General features: G+C 35.2%; 1 protein-coding gene across 2 annotated transcripts in view; it reads left to right on the plus strand.

Moving 5' to 3' along the window:
* Positions 1 to 21804, plus strand: part of TNKS (tankyrase) — a 214256-nt gene that overhangs the window by 130910 nt on the left and 61542 nt on the right. For both annotated transcript variants that reach the window (XM_058525140.1, XM_058525141.1), the window contains 6 exons: positions 6602 to 6696; positions 8188 to 8254; positions 8552 to 8738; positions 13281 to 13402; positions 14858 to 14949; positions 15042 to 15120. In XM_058525140.1, coding sequence (XP_058381123.1) covers positions 6602 to 6696; positions 8188 to 8254; positions 8552 to 8738; positions 13281 to 13402; positions 14858 to 14949; positions 15042 to 15120 — 642 coding nt within the window. The remainder of the gene's footprint in view (positions 1 to 6601; positions 6697 to 8187; positions 8255 to 8551; positions 8739 to 13280; positions 13403 to 14857; positions 14950 to 15041; positions 15121 to 21804) is intronic.

The following is a 21804-nucleotide window of genomic DNA, read 5'->3' on the forward strand; positions in this document are numbered from 1 at the left end:
AAGTCTAGCTAGAGTAGGGTGACCAGCTATCCCAGTTTGCCTGGGATGAGTGGATTTCCTGGGACCAGGAAAGTCCTGGGCAAACCAGGATAAGTTGGTCACCCTAGTCTGGAAAATCCCAGAGGATTTGATCTAGGTCAAACTGGGCTTTCATCTTAAAGAACACCAAAATACACCGTACATCATGAGGTCAGACAGCTCTCTGATGACCATGGCTTCACAGGTGTGGTTATGTTCTTTCCTAGGGAATGCATCCAACATCACACAGGCCTGTGTTGAAATGTAGGTGTAAATCTTTCACACAAATTTAAACTCAAATTCACTGAACTGCATTATTCATGTCCTCTGTTTCCTTTTGGTAATGTACATCAAAAGCTGACAATAACTTTCATTTTTTTAATTCCCTACTATATAAGCAGTACTATGTTAAGCCTTCAAAACGTAAAATTAAGATATGTTCTCCATTCTCAGAGATCTCACAGTGGATTAGAGGAGACAGACACCTAAATAAATAACTAAATTATTTTGTGACAAGTGTTACAGTAAAAGATTGTGGCAAATAGTTTTAGGACCAGTCTTTGGCAATCTTTTTTTGTATTTTTATTGCAAAACAATTGTCCAAAGACAGAACAAGAGGAAAGGAGATAATTATTTGGAGTATTAGTATTTTGGAATCTCATTTTAAAATCTTGTTTAAGGAATCCCCCAAACTTTGTACTTTATAAAAATAGCATAATAATAATAGTCTTAATAATTCTATAATATTTTATGCTTCTTAAATGGAAAGTTTTATAAACGTTGGCCTATTCTGCCTATATGACAATTGGTAACTTCAGAAGCTTTCTCAGCACTATCAGATCAAGAAGCCCTCTCCCCTGTACCCAGCAGTCATTTGTGAACAATGTCTGTTTTCTGTTAAAATGTAAATACTAAAATTCCCTTGGGATTAAATATGGGATTAAATTTAAATCTTGAGACGTAGTTATCATGGTTTCTTTGCTTAGTGGGAAAAAAAGATCTAGAAATTAAATTTTGATATTCAAGGCACGTAATAATATATAGTTCTTCCAAACCTGATGCATTGTATATCCATAAGATTTTTATTTTTTGATATTTAATCCTCAGCAATATTTTTTCTTCCATTGTTGTTTGGATTTCTTAAGAAGTCATGTGTGAAATTAAATTTAAGTGGGAAAATATTTTGTTACTGGTAGGCCTTTAATTTTTTCAGAAGATATTTCACTTATTAGTACAGTCTAATTCCTAGTGGTTTCAGCTAATTAATTATTATGGCAGTTGAGCTATGTGGAGTGAACCAAGGGGAGCAGAGTAAAAGATGAGGTCAGAAAGTTGGAGGGTAGTATTCAGAGAGATTGCTTATGGCCTTCTAGATCATTATAAAGACTAGCTTTTACTTAGAATGAGATAAAGAGCCATTGGAAGATTTTAAGCAGAGGACTGGTATATCTAACATATTTTAATAGGATCGCTCTGCTGCTATGTTGCCTAGCCTCTAAGGGGATTATGCTGGAAGCAAGAAGGATGAATAGCAGGCTGTTGCAAGTAACCAGCTGAAAGAGGATGGTGGCTTAGACCAGGGTCGTGACAGTAGGTGTGGGGAGAAGTAAGGGATTCTGGAGATATAGCCAATAGAAATAGTCTGATGCAGTGAGCATAGTGTATAAGAGAAAGATGGCAATCAAGAAAGACTTTCAAAGTGTTTGACTTGAGTTGCCATTAACAGCGATTGGAAATTCTGCAGAGTAGGTTTTGGGAGGAAAACTAGAAGCTCTGTTTTGGACGTGATAAGCATGAGATGTCTCCTGTATATCCATATGGTGATGTCAAGTAGGAAGTTAGATTATGAGAGTCTGGAGATTAACAAAGAGGACTGAGCTGGAGATATAATTGAGGAGTTGTCAGTGTATGAATGTTATTTAAAGCCACAAGACTGCATGAGATCACCAAGGGAATGAGTATAGGTAATGAAGAAAAGAGGTCTAAGGACACAGTCCTGGGGTATTCCAATGTCAAGAAAATGAGAAGCAACCAGAAAAGAAGACTGAAGAGTGACCAATGAGGTAGGTATCCTGGATACCAAGGGGTAAACATTGCAAGGAGGGGAACTGGCCCGGTGGTGCAGGCGGTTAAGTGCGTGCGCTCCGCTGTGGCGGCCAGGGTTCGCCAGTTCAGATCCCTGGCGTGCACTGACGCACCGCTTGTCAAGCCATGCTGTGGCAGCGTTCCATATAAAGTGGAGGAGGATGGGCATGGATGTTAGCCCAGGGCCAGTCTTCCTCAGCAAAAAAAAAAAAAAAAGAAAAAGAAAGAAAGAAAAAGAGGAGGATTGGCAGATGTTAGCACAGGGCTGATCTCCTCACCAAAAAAAAAAAAACAAAAAAAAAAAACATTTCGAAGAGGAAGAAGTTATTGATTATGTCAGATATATCATGTTGATAGGTAAAGTAAGATGAGGACTGATAATGACCAATAAGAAATAACTTCTAAGTGTGTAAGATACTTAATAAGGTAATAATAAGTAATAACCACCATTTGTTGAGCTTTTTCTGTGATACTGTGTTAGGTGCTTTATAGAGTTATCTTTAATCCATAAAATAGCCTTGTATGGTAGGAATTATAGTTCTCGTTTTAACAGATATTAGAAGCCAAGGCTCAGAGACATTAAGAAAATAGTCCAAAGCCACATATCTTTTAAATTTTGCAAAGCAAGAATACAAACCCAAGACTTAAAAGCCTTTATTCATTTCCTTATATTATGCTGCCTGGACTTAATGTTGAGTCTACAGTTTTATAACATGGTTGTCAATTGTCACTATTTTAGCTAGGCATGTATGTGTAGGATAAGGAGGATCCTACATGTATGTGTAGGATAAGTTAAAGCCACCTTAAATGCTTTATATTATGCTGCAAATCTATGTCATAAAAGGCAAAGATAGATAGGTAGATAATGTTTGTTTTTTCTTTTTGCCAAGAAGAAAATTTTTAATTACGGGATTTCTTTAAGTAATGATTCTTTTTTCTGTATATTTTACAATATGAAAATGCTAGTAATAACATTTCTCTTACAGCAGAATAATATGTAGACAGATTTTTAGATATAGTTTTTGTGTTTGCAGTTGTTTCATGCTTTATCATTCTACTTGTTTGACTTTTTAAATATTCCCAACAAAACAGTCTGTTTTAAGAATAAATCTGAGGTGTACAAACGGGCAGTGATTTCTGTCCTGTGTATAATGATGTCTTAAATGTTTGATTCTTGTGTTTACTAGTTTACAACCACCACGAAATTATCAAGTAACGTGAGTATTTTACAAATGGATCTGCTTTATTTTTTCAAAACCCAAATTACACTCTGTTAATTATCCTAGCATTTAGAAAACTACTTTTATCATTGCTTTGCGGCTTGGCAATTGAGGTGTAAAGTTGGCATGATGTGGTAACCATTCGCTAAATTTAGTTCTAGGCCACATGATTTTAATTGCTTTGCATCAGAAGATAGCATTTGGTATATAATGTTCAGTTGTAAATTTTTTTCTAAAGGAAAAACTTCTGGGCTCTTAATAGTGTAAGGTTGTTCAAATCATCTTCTGTTCTCAATTTGCCCACTTCTTCTTTTTGCTTTCTACCATTTTCTCAAATTTATTGCATACATTTTGCAAATTTTTATGTGCCTTCTAGTGATACTATTTAGTTTGCATAATTAGTCTCCACATTAAAATGACTATTTGGGAAGTGTCATCCAGATTGTTCTGCACTCACTCTCCCTGTGAATTCATCCAGTTTCATAGCTCAGCTACCTGTGCTTAGAGGCTGCTGCATTTGCTAAGTGACGCTGTCATTATCTCTCTCCTGGATTAGCCCTTCAGTCTTCTTTTTTTTGTGTGAGGAGGATCAGCCCTGAGCTAACCTCCATGCTAATCCTCCTCTTTTTGCTGAGGAAGACCGGCTCTGAGCTAACATCTATTGCCAATCCTCCTCCTTTTTTTTCCCCAAAGCCCCAGTAGATAGTTGTATGTCATAGTTGCACATCCTTCTAGTTGCTGTACGTGGGATGCGGCCTCAGCATGGCCAGAGAAGCGGTGCGTCAGTGCGCACCCAGGATCCGAACCCCGGGCCGCCAGTAGCGAAGCGCGCGCACTTAACCGCTAAGCCACGGGGCTGGCCCAGCCCTGCAGTCTTCTATTCAGGTCTTCCTGTCATCAGGTTTGCTCTCCCTCTCCAATTTACTCTCTGTAGAGTAACTAGTAATCTTTCCAAAACTCCAGTCTTGAGTAATTTTCTTCTTAAAGTCCTTCAGGGGTTCCTCAGTGTTCTTAGATTCTCCCCCAATCTCACACACTACACTTAGCCACTGAATTTTTTGTTCTTCAAATATACCATGTCCACTGGGTGTTGATATGTGCTCTGGTCCCGCTTAACAAAGCTTAAAAGCAAACTTTGAAAGCAACCCAGTACCTGTATAACTGGAGCTGTCCCCGAAGGAGAGAATGGTGGGAGAGAGGGCAGAAAAAATATTTGAAGAAATAATAGCTGAAAGCTTTCCAGATTTGGTGAAAACTATAAACCACAGATCCAAGAAGCTCAGCAAGCCCCAAGCACACACACAAAAATTGAAAACTATACCAAGGTACATCCCAATCAAATTGCTTAGAGCCAGTGATAAAGAAAGAATATTAAAGTATCCATAGGAAAAACCACATGTACAAAGGAACAAAGATAAGGATGTTGGCAGATTTCTAGCCTGAAACAATGCAAGCCAGAAGACAGTGAAGCAATATTTTCAAAATATTAAAGGAAGGGGAAAAAACGTCCTGAAAATAACTTGATATTCCCTGGAGGTATTATTTGCAATAACATTTGACATGTATCTGAAAGCAGAAACTTGGATGGACATGTTGTTTGATGATACAAAAATGTTAATCATCTATTTTTATATGGCATTTTACATTTTAAAAGTGTTTGTCTGTGGGAGAAAACTTTATTTTCATGCTTTTGTGTGTGTGTGAGAGGAATATCAGCCTTGAGCTAACATCCATGCCAATCCTCCTCTTTTTTGCTGAGGAAGACCGGCCCTGAGCTAACATCTATTGCCAATCCTCCTCCTTTTTTTGTTTACCTTTTTCTCCCCAAAGCCCCAGTAGATAGTTGTATGTCATAGTTGCACATCCTTCTAGTTGCTGTATGTGGGACGCCGCCTCAGCATGGCCAGACAAGCAGTGCAGCGGTGCGCGCCCAGGATCCGAACCCAGGCCGCCAGTAGCGGAGCGTGTGCGCTTAACCACTAAGCCATGGGGCCGGCCGCCTATTTTCATGCATTTTTGAGATAGCTAGGATAGGTGATTTTATCTATTTTACACATGAAGAAGCTGAAATGGTAGTATGACTTTCACAGAGTTCCATAAAATCCAGGAACGTAGTCAAGTTTCCTGACTTCCTATGCAGGACTCTCTTCTGATCTACTTTGTCTCCTCATTATTAGCTGTGTGTTGCTCGAAAATATTTCCTAAACTTGGAGAGTGTCAGAATATATAAAATATATAGAGTGCCTTGAAAGCAGTAATAGATAATATAGTATTTAGTAATTCTTTTGTATCTTGACATTTGGAGTATATAAAGAAAATAAATTGAAAATCTTATTAAATCCCAAGGCCCAAATAGAAGACAGGAAAAATGAGTACATTAAAGTTTATTAGACCCTGTATGAAAACTGTTACAATATTTAACTTTAAGTAAATGAGCAAAGGTAGAAAAATTACTATGGTTGCAGAGAAGCTTTTAATTAAAATAATGTTATTTCTGATTTTTAAAAAAGATGAGAAGTTTGATTATTTTAATTACCATATTAAATTTGATCAGAGAACCTTTTAATAACTTGGCTCAAATTAAAATGTGGCAGAAATTAGTTGGGAAGAAACTGTGTTTCCCTCTTGTATTTATACTGCATATGTAGTACATAAAATAGAAGAATTAACTACTATCTTGGCATATTTCATTGCATCCAATGTAGGAAATTAGTTCTGACCCATTGCTGGCCGTGGAGTGGAAGGAATACAGTCCGTTGTCCTTTTTATTTCCACTAAAGTTTCTTCAAATATTCTTTAGGGATGCTTTTCAACTTTTCCTATTAAAGAGGAATTTTAAGAGCTAGCTCCTTAGATAAGGCTTTATGATAGAATTGGGATTAAGGGTTAGAACTTGAAAGATGGACAGGACTTAAATAGGATAAGGAAGAATGTTTTCACTTATGAGGAATACGAGCCCTGACACGTCTCCTCAGAACAGTGAGAGTGGTTCATTATGGAAAGAAATAAGAGATAATGTAGACTAGGTAGGGTAGGGCTTGATAACTGAAGGCCTTGAAAAACAAGGAGGAGAAATAGACGGCGGATGTGCTGAAGTTAGAATTTACTCCTGAGGTGAGTGAATTTCCTCTCATCCGATTATGAATTTTGGCACTTCAACTCAGTATTTTCTGTGTATGTTAACATTCATTGTGTTTAAATCTAAATAAATACAGATGAAATGGCAAAGCAAGAATTACTTACCTGAAGAGGGGGATGTGTTTCTCCTTCTTTTCTAGTCTACTCCTTTACATCTGGCAGCAGGCTACAACCGAGTTCGGATAGTTCAGCTTCTTCTCCAGCATGGTGCTGATGTTCATGCAAAAGACAAAGGGTAGGTGTATCATTTTATTTCCTGTAATGGTTTCACTCATGGATTATTATGCTTTGTTTTCAACATCTGATCCAGTAAAGTTTTTGAGCACTAGACACAGAAAGTCATATATCCCATATTTTTACAGCTTGTATAGCATTTTAATAATGTTCACAACTTTGATTTGATTTGATATTCATGTTCCTACTTATGGAGGATACTTCTCATAATAATTTCCTAAATTAGTTTAATTTTATTGCATTTCTCTTATTTGAAGTTAAAATTTCTTTCTCTCAATTGCAATTCTTATTTTTCAACTCTTCAGTTGCATTTCAGAAAGACAAATAAATTGAAAATTCCGATAATCCAGTAACATAGCTATCACATTTATCAGGTGTGAAAGGATCGTCTCTTATTAGTAAACCAAAATCATAAGTATACAGTATTCTAATTTGTTTTTTTTTTTCCTGATGGAATCTTGGACATCTATACTGAGAAAAGCTAAAAGGTCCTTATGAAGGTTGATATGGGAAGGTTGATATGGTGGCTGGGAACCGAGAAAGGAGTTATGTCATTTATTTTATGAATAGCTGAATTTTTGAAAACTTTGTACCAGTTTCCTATCTAGTCTCCAGGGACATATGAATCGGGTCTTCTTTCCTATGTGATGGGCTAACATTTCTCATCCCACCTTAAGATCTAAAAGATAATTGACCTTACTACCCAGGTAAAATAGATTCATATTATACTCTTGTGATTGGCAGCATGAAGAAGAGAAGCCCTGGAGGAGGGTTTCTTTCATTTTGCCCCGCTCCATGTCAGAAAACATAGAAACGAAGAAAGAACTTTGTACTTGAGACAATTATCAGGAGAGGAATCCATCATTTCAAATCTGTTCTTTTCAATGCTCTCTTTGTCTCTTGCCTGCACCAGGTTTTGTGCCATATGTGAATGGTGTCCCAGTAGCATAGGGGCACAAGTGCCTGATGCTCTTGTACATCTCTCTTTCCTTGTGCAAGTCTGAAAGCAGATGGGGGTTCAATAGGGGAGTCATCAAGAGAAGTACACCAAAAAAAGGGGGGGTCTTTGACTCATGTAGAATGATACTTGGATGTGCAAGTTGTAATAGTTTGGATATTTAATTCTTATGCCGGAAATTACCATGAAAGTGAAATAAAATGGTAAGAATATTTCAATTCACTATCAATTGACATGTATTTTCTGTAAATGGTAAAGCGTGCACTTGTTAGTAGTATGTGTTCTTTCACCTAAATGCTTTTCTAATTGGTGTTTTTGTCGTTATATTTAAGGATTATATACACAAAACACAAGATAAATATAAAAGGTTGAACATTAGTTATGCTTTGTATCCTTTTATTAAATACTTTAAAATATTTTTTATTATAATTGTACTGGGATTTGTTAGATTTTTGTTTCTTAACACTTCTTGGCATATAAATGACTATAGGTTGTTTGAAATTTCAGTATTTTAATTTGCCTTTTTTCATTTAGTGGTCTTGTACCTCTTCATAATGCATGTTCATATGGACATTATGAAGTCACAGAACTGCTACTAAAGGTAAGAGAAATTAAAAATATTGACTATCATTTGCTTTTTTTTTTCACTTGTCATGAGGTTTCATGGATTTTTTGGCCAATAAAATTTTTAAGAGAATAAAATCATTTTTAAAAATATTACTGTTGCCTTAAAAATTTTAAAAATCAACTTATTCTGAGCTATTTTTAACAGCTGAAATTAAAACACTAGTGACATTTCAAAGAGTTATAACTGAACTTTACAGTGAAATAAATATCTTTTGAGTTTTATTTGATGCAGCAAAATGATTACTAACCTAAAACTTTTTTTCCAATTCAGCATGGAGCTTGTGTTAATGCTATGGATCTCTGGCAGTTTACTCCACTCCATGAGGCTGCTTCCAAGAATCGTGTAGAAGTCTGCTCTTTGTTACTTAGCCATGGTGCCGATCCTACATTAGTCAATTGCCATGGCAAAAGTGCTGTGGATATGGCTCCAACTCCTGAGCTCCGGGAGAGACTGACTTGTATGTATTTATATCCTAAAATCAATATTGCTTGTTATAGATTGGAATATCTCATTTTTGTTTAGTTATTAGGGCTGCCATTTTGTCTAACTTAGATAATATCCAGTTTATACATGTAGACTAGTTTATAATCCTTATTTCTGATCATGTACTTTTCTTCATGAATTCCACAGAAATCTTATATATATACACTATATATATTTTGTGTTTGTTCAAGCCTAATTCTAATTATGTATTAAGGCTCCTTTTTTTTAAAGCTAATGAGGATGAGTCAATGGTAGCCATTTATTGAATACCTACTATGTGCCAGGCACTGGAAATATAGCAGTGTACAAACCAGAAAAAAATCTCTGAGCTCACAGAGATTTATTCTTGTGCTATTGGTAATAATAGATGATATCTGACATTATTGAGCACCTACTGTTTCCCAACCCCTGCAAGGTTGCATAATCATGTTTTTATTTCTTATGTGTTATAGCCCAAGTGCACTCACTTGCCCAAATTATGATTTGGTGGAAGTAATCTTCTCAGATGCGCATACCTATTACCTATAGATATGTATGCATGTTTTTTAAATAAACTTTTTATTTTAGATTTACAGAAAGGTTACAAAAGTAGTACAGAGATTTCTCATATACGCCATTCCCAGTTTCCCCTATTATTAATATCTTACATTAATATGGTACATTTGTCACAATTAATGAACCACTATTGATACATTATTAACTGAATACTCTAGTTCAGATTTCCTTAGTTTATACCTGAAGCCATACTCTATTCAGATTGCCTTAGTTTATACCTCAAGTCCTCTTTCTGTCCCAGGATCTCATTCAGGATACCACATTACATTTAGTTGTCATATCAAATATTGAGAGATATTTAATTCTACATGTGGGCATTTCAGGTTTAAATTAAACTAGGTGTCACCTACCTTTTTTGTTTTTTTTTTTTGTGAGGAAGATCAGCCCTGTGCTAACATCCATGCTAATCCTCCTCTTTTTGCTGAGGAAGACCGGCTCTGAGCTAACATCTATTGCCGCTCCTCCTCCTTTTTTTTCCCCAAAGCCCCAGTAGATAGTTGTATATCATAGTTGCGCCTCCTTCTAGTTGCTGGATGTGGGATGTGGCCTCAGCATGGCCGGAGAAGCGGTGCGTCAGTGCATGCCCAGGATACGAACCCGGACTGCCAGTAGCGGAGCGTGCGCACTTAACCACTAAGCCACGGGGCCGGCCCCCTAATTTTTAACTGATCCTATTTTTTGAATCTTTACACCCAGGATTCTAAGAATCAGATAACTGAATTTAAATGCCTGAGAAAATCTTTAAATGATAACTTTAGAAAAAGGCATAATTAAAGTAATGTTAATATCATTTAAGTTTAAACAGATTTTAAACTAGTTTATGTTAAAACAGGAAGAGTTTCTTGCAATTTTGATCTTGTTTAAGTGGAAATTTAAACTTATTTTGGTGCTGGAACAGATGACTTCTACTAGGTAACAGGCCAGCACAAACCGGTTATAACTGGGCAGATGTCTTAGCAATGAATCCAGTGAAGTGCGTTTATTCCCTCTCCCACTCATATGACTCTTGCCATGGGTTATCTTGCATTATGTAGTTCACTTCTCTAGTGTATGTTCTGTCTTCCCAGTGAAATTTAAATTCTTAGGAAGACCTTTAATTTTATTATTCTGTCTTCTTAGCACCTGCACAATGCCTTGTTACCTAATAAACGTGTTGCTGGTATTTGTTTGGGCCTATATATCTACCTCTCCCCAACCTAGCCCCGTGATTTGTGCATACTATGTGCTCAGCAAGTTTACTGAATTGAATTTAAGTTAACTCAAAACTTATTTTTTTATCTTTTTCTAATTTCCTTGTTTTATAGTTTTATACTCTGGGCTCAGCTTTGTCCCCATGTCACCACTCGACTTTATTTTCCTTATAGTTGTTTTGCAAAGTATGCATATCATTGAGTTTTTAACTTGTATTTCACTGGTCTGATTCCAGTGTAAGATTTAACCTAAATTTGTATAGTTTTGTAAAGGAAGACGTTCACTGATTAGAGTACTTTTCAACCTTCTCAGTGTCTCCTTTATTTTATTAAATAATGTTCCACCAAGGAGTTATCTGAAGAACAGGATTTAACAGCGTTGTCACTTCTCTGACTGCAGTTTCGTCATCATGTCCACTGCTTGACTCTCAGTGTTCCCAGTTACAGAATTCTTCTTAAGAAAGTTATGCAGGAAACAGAGGAAATATTTTGATCATGCCTAGGGTTATAACATTTTCATCAGACACATTTTTTCCTGCTCTTTCTTGTCTTTATTTTATTTGTTTTCCTGAAGCCGAATGAACAAGGTCTTTTGGGTACTGCATGTATTGGAGCTGAAAATACTGAAAGTAGCTTTCATTCTTGTTTCAAAATGCATTTAGAAGGGGAAACTTTAAAATGTTAAATGTTTTCAGGGTAAGTTTGAGGAATTTACAATATTGCAACCTTCTTTTTAACTACTTAACTTCTTTGAAGTTTTGAAAACAAACCTCTATGTAACTACACCTTCTCATTTAGAAGGACGATTATTTAGCTGATAGATTTCCTATCCTCTGGGTTGTTTTTTTAATCTTGAATATTTGCCAATAAAATATTTTAAATTTGAAAGTCAATTTGGACAGAAATCTTTACATTTTTTTTTTTTTTACTTTTTTTCTAAAGAGCAAAAGTAAATAATATTTTACTTCTCGTTGAGAAAATATCATGCTGTTTAATTGCATTATTGCATCATAATTTCTTAATTTCCATAGTACTACAGTCTTATTGTTTATGTTTTTCATAAATTTGCCCATTTAATTTTCTTCTGAGCCACCTTTCCTGAACTTAAAGGAGTAATTGAAAAGGTAGAATTGCTTTTATCATTTTGATAGTCATAAAACATTTGTCATCAGAGAAAAAGCCAGTATGATTTGAATTCTGTTTAGATTTCTCTAGGCTGATGACCCAAGCAAAACCGTACTTTTTGCTTGAAATCAGTTCTCAATACATCACCTTCTTTTGCAGTTATCAGAATCCTGCTCCTCACATATGGCAGTTTCTAATTCTTTCACTTCTTTTATCCCTAATTTTATCATTAAAATTAAAATCTATAATTTTGTTATTTGAAAATACTGGTTTACTTTCATTTCATTTGATCTTGATTTGGAGTTTCTGAAGTTTCAAAGTCCTAAACTTTTGAATTTAGCAATGATAAAGTACCGCTAAACAAGAGGTTACATAAAAATGTTTTTTTTCCCTGAACCTGCCATGACTTATTTTATAAATCTTCAGCATTCGTGTAACAAATACTTACTGAGTACCTACTATATGCCAAGCACTGCGCTAGATGAAGGGACTGCCATAGCAAGTAAGACAGTGTGACATGTCCTGTGATATAAGGCTAAATGCAAATGCCGTGGACTTCATAACAAGGAATTCTAACCCAATAATGGGGAACGGCAGGAAGGCTTATCCAGTGTATCTAAATGGAGACCTTGAACACTAGTAGTTATTAAGGCATGTGTATATGTGCACATATGTGTCTATTTGTGTCTCTTTCTGTCTTTTGAGGGAGAGAGGAGGGTGAGATGGGACCCTCAGAGGAGAGGAGAGAAGGAGAAGGGAAAGAATTCAGTAGTAGGCAGATACAAAGGCATGAACGTGAGAGGGCCTGGAACTGTTACATAATATATTAGGTCACACATCATTTGCATCTGTTTCAGAACAATTTTCAACTTTTTATTAATTAGTGATATAAAAATACAAACTAAATTTGTAACATAGAAACTAAGATTATATGTTTTTAATAAATGAGTGTTGGATTCTTATTTATACAATTAATTTAGAAATGCCTTTTTAAAAACTCACTTATACAAGTAATAAATAAAATATTGTTTTTTGAAAAATATTCAAACTCTGGCACTTCTCCCATAATTCAGTTCTTCCCTCCTCTGTGTCAAGATATAATCACTATTAGTATTTTGGTGACTATTTCTCTAAATGTCTTTTTTATACCATTACTTATATTTAGTTGTGATGGCAATAGTAGTAGTAACAATACAAAAAAATTGAGTCAACCTGTCCTTCCTCTTTTGCTGCTTGAATTTTCATTTAGTAACATATACTTTCATGTCAGTATATATAGATCTATCTTTTTTGTTTAAGAGCTATAAAGTATTCCATTGTATAAGTGTTCACAGATTATTTACCTGGTTTCCATTTGGTGGACATTTAGGTTGCTTGTTTTAAAACTTTGCTGGAATGAGTATGTCTGTATGTGTGTCTCTATGAACTCTTAGGAGTATAAAACATTCTTATTTCAGAGCATACGTATTTCAAAATTTTTTATTAACCTACACCCTCATCTTTTACGCCTTTATTATCGTATTGTCGTGTTGCTGCTGTTGCTAAAATAGAGGAATATTTAAAATTAATAATTTTCTTTATAATCATTGCTAATGATTATTAAATATTTTAAATCTTTTTTATGTCAACCATTCTTTCATTAACAGATGAGTTTAAAGGTCACTCTTTACTACAAGCAGCCAGAGAAGCAGACCTAGCCAAAGTTAAAAAAACACTTGCTTTGGAAATCATTAATTTCAAACAACCGCAGTCGCATGAAACTGCACTGGTAAGATTTTATTTTTAATCCATTCCTTGGGTCTGTAACAGTAGTATAAGCACAAAATATGATTTTCATTTCAGAACCCTTAAAGTAACTTTAGTGTCTGAAGTGCTGGGAATTTGCATTTTAATCGTTGTGGTGACTTTTACATTTAGTTCAGGAGATGATTGCTTTCATGGGTGAGAGAATAATCATTTGCTCAACATTGATTTGAGAATTACTTTTACCTTTGTCTTTACCCAATCGTATTATAACAAATCTTCTTTTGTGGGCAGTGCTTTTGTAAAATACAATATGTGATGTTTCTCTATAGAATCTTCTTTTTCTTCTGGTTGCTAGATAAATACTATATTTGTTTTCTGTAGAAGATTAAAGTATTTTCAAAGATCATCGTTTGCATCATCTTTTTGAGCAATTGTATTCAAAGAATACATTTGTTACATTATTACAATCATTATAGAAAAATTATAGAAAAATGGTAAGATTATGATTTTTTTATTCCAGACTATACAAATTGTTTTAAAAACTATTCATGTTTTTTCTTCTAATGTACTTTTAGAAAGATTAGTTTATTTTCCTTGTCATTGACCACATTGAGTTTCAGGTGTAAGGCTGGTTAGATTACTCCTGAATTCAGAGTATAAGCGTATGTGGTACTTCTGTCTTCAGCTAACACTCTCACATATATCTGGTACACAAAGGTCAAACTGTAGTCAATACCTGCTGAAAACATTAAAAGAGTCACCAAATCGAAATGGGCCAACTGTCTGTACACCTGAATATATGGCTCTCAAACTGGCGTTCAGATACATTCACACTGCACAGCAGTAACTTAAAGCCCCAGAGTAAACCTGACCTCCTTTTTTGGATTGTTCATTTTGTTCATTAGTAAGTAGTTTTTTACTTTTTAAATTTTAATATTAATATGAAATACAGTTGAATACAAAAGTTGTATAAATATAGAGTAAAACGTACAATTTCTGAGAATCCTTCTCCCTCTAAGCTCTTTCAAGTCTGTCACCTTCTTCCCTGTTCCTGGGCATGCAGGCTTATTCTCCTGTAGTGCTAGGTGTACCTCTGGGGAAGAGTTTGAGAAGTATTGATTTGTGTAGCTGGCAGCCTAATGAAGGATTGAGTAATTCAGTCATAGATTTTTATAGCTTTGGAGAGGCAGTATTCTGATGCCTTCAAATAAATAAATATACTGGATAATTATTTATTGGCTCAAGGAAAAGAAATGAAGTCTGTCGTAATGCTTTACCAAGGGCATAATTTCACCTTGGATTAAAGGTTTATGTTTGGTATTTCCAGTGTATTGAGGAGAGATTTTGATCATCTCCATAATGTAAAATATATAAATATGTTTTGAGATAACAGTGTTCTAAATAGTCAGCAGATGGTATTCAGAAATCTACTTTTAAATAGAAGTTTATTTTATTAACAGTTTTGTTTACTTTACAGCACTGTGCTGTGGCCTCACTGCATCCCAAACGAAAACAAGTGACAGAATTGTTACTTAGAAAAGGAGCAAATGTTAATGAAAAAAATAAAGAGTAAGTGTAATTGCTGAAGGAGCTGTTCAGTTCTTAAAGGGAAAATGCAATAAAAGTTAGAAAATTATCTTTTCCTTTTCTCCTCTCTGTAGTTTCATGACTCCCCTGCATGTTGCAGCAGAAAGAGCTCACAATGATGTCATGGAAGTTCTGCATAAGCACGGAGCAAAGGTAAGACTCGCACCTGCAGTAACTGCCAGACTTGGTGTTGAGTAGCTGGCTGCTCTTAAGACTGTTACTTATCTCTCTTATTTTCCTGAAGAAATTAATTTTATAAGGGACTGTTACTATGTATTTGAATTCATCAGTTCTCCTTTAAAGCTGATTTAAATCTTGTTACTGATAAAAATGATTGCCTATGTACCCGACTGTCATTCTTCTATAAAGCAATAAAATGTAGCTACAGTCTTATTATTTGAAATACATTTCAACTTTACATTGCTTTATGTTTGTCCTGGAATTGATATATTTTGATAGTCAACATCAATGGTGGTTTATCAGAAAATAATTTATGTAAGAGAGAGTCAAAATGTCACTACTTATTTTAAAGAACATTTGTATCCCTTCAAACTGATAATGATAATTTTCTCAAATAACTTTAACACTAAAGAAATACGAAATTTTTAATCATTTTTATTGGCATTATCTGAGTGGCATTATCTGAAACTCCATGAATTGCTTGAGGGAGGAAGGAAGCAAACTGGTTGTTTTTTAGAGGTGACAAATACTGGCAAATTTTTAAATCCTCAAGAGTGTCTCTTTTAAACTAGTAGTCTCAAAGTAGGGTGCAGACACTATATGAAACATACACGATCTGCCATTGAGTGCAGGAAAAATTATTAGAATTTTAATTTATTAAAATAGTAATTTTTATATTGGGGCCAGCCCGGTGGCATAGTGGTTAAGTTCGAATGCTCTGTTTCGCAGCCCGGGGTTTGTGGGTTAGGATCCTGGGCGTGGACCTGCACAGTGCTCATCAAGCCATGCTGTGGTGGTGTCCCACATACAAAATAGAGGAAGATTGGCACAGACGTTAGCTCAGGGACAATCTTCCTCAAGCAAAAAGAGGATTGGCAACAGGGGTTAGCTCAGGGCCAATCTTCCTCACCCAAAAAAAAAAAAGTAATTTATTTAAGAATAAAGAAATTAAGATCAACTAATATTTAATACACAGATTGATGCTGACATCCTCATTGGGTCCATGTGTCAGACTGTCTGAGTCATGTCAGAGCCCAAGGTGGTTCCTAAGGAAGAATGGAAGTCTGAGCATGGAGGCGTTGACAGCAACAAACTCACTCCTTTGTTCACTTTGAGCATATTTTGACATATTGCACTTTACATGTGTCCAAATGAGTAGATTTATGGATATTATCCTGAATGGTAGAACCATGATAAATAACATTGTTGACAATCAGAGGGAATGACCGTGACAATCTTATAAAAGAGGTTGTCTATTTCATGAATGAGTGTTTTCAGGAATTGTCTTATTTAGTTCTGACTTTTTTTATTAATGAAAATAAAAAAGTTCAAAATTTGCTGATAGTTCTATAATGACAAATGACTATTACTTGTATGTAGGTACTTTTTTAAAAAAAGAAACATAATCATACCCTTAAAGGTAAAGGTTACGTATTTTAGAGTGAATGAGAAAGTAACTGCATTTTTAAAGAAACTGTAAAAAATGAAGAGGACATTTTGAGAGTGTATTTTTAGATGTCCACTGTTTTGTGATTTTGTTGCCAAAAAATGATGTAAATACATCACCCGGCTGTCATATCTGCATAATTAAAACACTTGAAAACAGAATTTTCTAACCTATTTAAAAGTCACTCTTAATTTGTGTTTAAGTGGTTTTGGAACCTATTAAAAAAGTTTTAATGCAACAATTCCTCATAAGTTTGCAAGAACATCAAGAAAGATGCAATTTTACTAGCCGAGTTTCAATTAAAACCTTAGCATAGGGCCGGCCCCGTGGCTTAGCTGTTAAGGGCATGCGCTCCGCTGCTGGCGGCCGGGGTTTGGATCCCAGGCGCGCACTGAAGCACCACTTCTCCGGCCATGCTGAGGCCGCGTCCCACATACAGCAACTAGAAGGATGTGCAGCTATGACATCTACTGGGGCTTTGGGGGAAAAAATAAATAAATAAATAAAATTATATATTAAAAAAAAAACCTTATAATTAGTAAATTACATTAAAAATAAGCATTGTGATTTAGTGTAGGCATTGCTAACAATGCACTTTTTCCAGTGGCTGTACATATCTGTGTGAAATCTTTTTAGCTAATACGGCCAATGGGACGAACTATTGAAAATGAACTGAGAATCAGACCTTCAAATCTACATGATAATTTTTTATAAGATTTTTACAAGTTTTTTTAATTGAGCCAAAAGATATTTTGTACCATTAGTAATTAAAATGTTTTTAAAATTTTAATTATTTCTTTCCCATCCTTTGTAACTTCTCTTTATGTGTAAGTTTTATATATATTTATTATGTATTAGTATAGCACTGCTTGGTTATCATTTAAAAATGAATACGTATATATAGAGAATATTCTCAAAACATTTTTTTACTCATAAGGTGCGTGATCCAAAAATTTGAATATCCTTGCTTTAAAAGGATAATAGATATTTTTAATTAAAAAATCAGAATGAGCTATAATGAAAGGTAACAGAGTTCTGCAGATTTATTGCCTATTTTGCGGGTACAACTACTGCATTCTTATATGAATAATGTCTTATTGCTCGGTCAAGCAGAAAATACAAAGCTAAGTGGGCTTTCTGCTATACTAAGAGCATTGTATGTTTATCATTGACCTATTTTTAAAAATATCTTATGGCATTTATAATGTTCTTGAAAAACCATGAATAATGCTCTTCAGTTTGGGAAAATATCTATTTGTTGTCTCCCATGAGTCATTTTATTTCATGAAGTTTAATGAAAAGTAACATTATTTTATAACCTCTATATCTTAGTCAACATTACTCTAGGTCTGTGGTTCTCAATCTTTTTCTGTCCATATATTCACAATACATTCTCATCAATAATGTCTCAATTCATCAGTGAGGCATGTATAATTTTAAACACCCTGCCAGTGATGTAGAGTGACTTTTAGACTAGTGTATCCTCTCTAGTCTTTCCACTACGGTTCAACTGAATTGAGAACTCCTGTTATAAGACACTTTAAAAGAGAAAAAAAATCGATTTAATCAGGATTGCCAACCAATAGATACCAATTGCCATCCTCCCATTCACTCACTTCCTGGTTCCAAGACAGCCTGCTGTCCCTCAGGATTGTTTATCTGGTGACTAATGCATTAGTGAAAACTCACTGTATAAACTCCACTTAGCTACTGTTGGGCCCAGTGTTCGCTTGCTTACTGTTTTCTCTGGGGAGCTCATGGTTTTCATTTGATTTCCGGAGAACTCATGGTTTTCCTTTTTTTTTAAATTTTTTTATTTTTATTTTTTTTAATTTTTTGTTTATTGCAGTAACATTGGTTTATAACATTGTAAAAATTTCAGATGTACATCATTGTACTTCTATTTCTGCATAGATTACATCATGTTTACCACCAAAATACTAATTACAACCCATCACCACACACATGTACCGAATTATCCCTTTCACCCTCCTCCCTCCCCCCTTCCCCTCTGGTAACCACCAATCCAATCTCTGTCCCCATGTGTTTGTTTATTGGAGAACTCATGGTTTTCCTTTGATTCTAAAAGCACCGCTGAACAAGCAGCACACCCTTGAATTAGGATTCAGCCATCTTACACTGCTTCCACATCCTGCTGCCTTCCCCTCCTCCTAATGAGTCCAGTTCTCAAGCCAAGACTATTAAATCACAAAAGGCAGAGAATTTGGTCAGAAGATCTAATACCATTAACTAATTTGTCTTACTTAGACAAATGGAACTTAGTAATATTTATATAAGCTAGAACATTCTTTTGCTCAAAGCTTAGTGATAAATGCAAAGTTCAGGTTTAATGTGCATGTTAAACTAAACATGTTGTGTATATAACATAGACAGGCATACTTTTCAGTTTAGAATCCTCCACTTTCTAAGTTTGTTACCTTGGACTTAATTTTCCTGAACCTCAGTGATATGTGGATATTAATACCTCCCCTACAAGTTTTTGAGGTTTTTTTGGTAAAAATTAAATGAGCTTATGTATATAAGTATGTAGTATGGTACCTGGCACACAAACAATACTTCGATTACTAGTATAAGCCTTGTATTTTTTTCTGTATTTGTCTTTTCAAACTTATATAGTAGGTATTTCCCTTAATCTAAATTTTTATATGACTTATATCTAATCCCTTTATAATTTGTTTTGATCCACTAACTCAACAAATATTGAGATGCAAAATGATCAAGACTATGTGCTGGATACTGTGGGAAATACCAATTTGGCAGTTAATGCAATTACCAAACTTGAAGCTAATCCTGAACCGATTTAGCGGCATTAGTAATAAAGAAGGAAGAGAAAGAAATAAAGCCACTTATGAAGGAATAATTGTATTACTTGGAAATGAGTCGGGTGTTAGAATGGACTTAGAAAATGATGGTACAATTAATGGAAGTAAGAAAGCTAGAGAGAAATACTATTTTCCTGTGCCTTGATAATGATTTTATACTTGGAGTTGATATAATAGAGGGACATTTAGATAAAACTAGTGGTTGGAAATATAGCACTAGGGTATTAAAGAGAGTTTAGAATTAGAAAGATCTACTGGGAAGCCATTGACATACCGATCCTACATTGTAGGAGTGAATAGAGTTCCTGGTAGAGAAAGTATGGAGACATGAGTTAAGAGTTAAGGAAAGAACTTTTGAGAATTACCCTTGTTCATAGAGCAATAATGGGAAGAGGAAACTAAAAGGTCTATCACAGTGTCTACTAAGTGCAATAGGAATATGAAGAAGGAACAGGAGATCAGTGCTGAAGAGAGAAATCAAGGTAGACAATGCCATTTAATTTGGCAATTTTCACATAAGGGCTTTGGAAGCTTTTGAAGGAGGTGTTTCAAGGATATAGAGGTAGAGAATTGTATTAGTTAGGGTCTTGGCAATGAACAATACGCTCAAAATGAGTAACCTGAGGAAAGTTTAACAAAGGAATTATATACAATGGTGAGGGTAGGGTTTAAAGCAATCAACAAGGGATGAGGTAGTACTAACAGCAAGTGGAGAGATATCATCCCTGGGCCTGAAGGGACAAGGAAAGGGAGAGTTCATTGGAACTGGGAGAGGGTGGCTGTATGGAGAAGGCCGCTTGACAGCACCAGTGGCCTTTGATAGAGGGTATATCTTACCCCTTCCTCACTCTCCTACTTCCCATCATTCTCCTGCCAGTGCCTCCCACTGGCCAAATCCAACAAAAACTTCAATACTCCAAAGAGCCCATTGATGTGATCCATACAAGTGATTTTCCTAGGGCACAGAGCAGGATGGAGGATGGATATGAATCTGGAGGGGCAAGCAGGCAATATTCAGCAAAAGGGTAGAAAACAAATGGCTAGTGAGGAAAGGAGTGTTATAAGGGAATTAACCAACTCATTTGAGAAATCCACTTTTATAGAAGTAAACACCTATGTCTTAAAAAAATTAATTTCTCTACCAACCCCCTGCTTTGCAAGATTACTATAAAGCCTAAATGGGAGACACATGAGGATTTTATCCTTCATGTGACAATTCTTTTCTTTATTATTGTTAGTCTACCCTGGCATTCTACATTCTGTTACACTGCTTTGTCTACTATCATTATTAAGGAGAACATAAGCCCCAGTTGCATATGGTATTATTAACACCTAAAAACAAAAAGTTTAACTCAGAAGTGCTTTTTTTCATACATAAAAGCAGTACTATTTTGTCATTAGTGAGCATCTGTTCAATGTGTGGAACACACAGAAATTTCTTTTGATAGTTCATATGTCTTAATTTGATAGATTTATTTATATTGTGTGTAGTAAGAAATTGTGTCAATAGTAATTGGCATTAAATGGGCTTATTTCTCACATTGAGAAGTGATCGAGAGTCTTGCTCACTTTGGGGAAATGTGTTAGCTCATTACAAGGATTTTATTAGTCGTATTCTAGAAGTGGATTGCTAAGCAGATTCTATTAGCCCAAAGGTATTAAGGTACTTTTAAAGCTCTACATCCAGAGTATCTTTTATAGTTCAAATAATATCTGAGATTTGATCATATCAAATAAAGCCCAAAAGATGCCAGTGTCTGAGAGACATTTTAGTTACCAAAACAGATCAACTGAAACTAGATTAAGCACAAATGGAAATCTGTTTTATATTTATATAAATGTATGCTTATTACTTTTGTGAGATAACCATATGGTTATCCCGCAGAAATAATCTGCAGGAATCGTGGCTGAGATTCACAAGACTAGAACAAGGAGTTTGGGGACTGTTGGGTGCCTTGGCTGCCGTTCTCTGTCTGTTTCTCTTTCTGAGGTTGCATGGGTTTCTTTTCTCTATCCATCTTTGTTCATCTGCTTCATTCTTTTTATAGATTGTATTTTTCTGTTTTACTTCTCTATGGCCTAAATATGGTCTTTGCAGCCCCTACTTTATGTCTTTGGCTTAGAAATATACCTCCTGCAGCTACCAACTCTTCTAAGTCTCAGGGACGAGAAAGGGAGAATATGAATGAGACTTCAGTTTGTTCAGCGTGGTAATTGGATGGGCATCCTCTAGTCTAACCAGCTAGGCTCAGGGAGTTTTTCTTAGACAGTTAGGGCATGTGAAAGGTAAGTACCCCTTTAATAAAGCAAAGAAAATATATACCATTACAATATTTATATGTACCTCTTTTCAGAGAACTTGATTGT

The sequence above is a fragment of the Diceros bicornis genome, chromosome 29 (genome assembly GCF_020826845.1).
Source record: "Diceros bicornis minor isolate mBicDic1 chromosome 29, mDicBic1.mat.cur, whole genome shotgun sequence".
In the NCBI taxonomy this organism is placed as follows: Eukaryota; Metazoa; Chordata; class Mammalia; order Perissodactyla; family Rhinocerotidae; genus Diceros; species Diceros bicornis.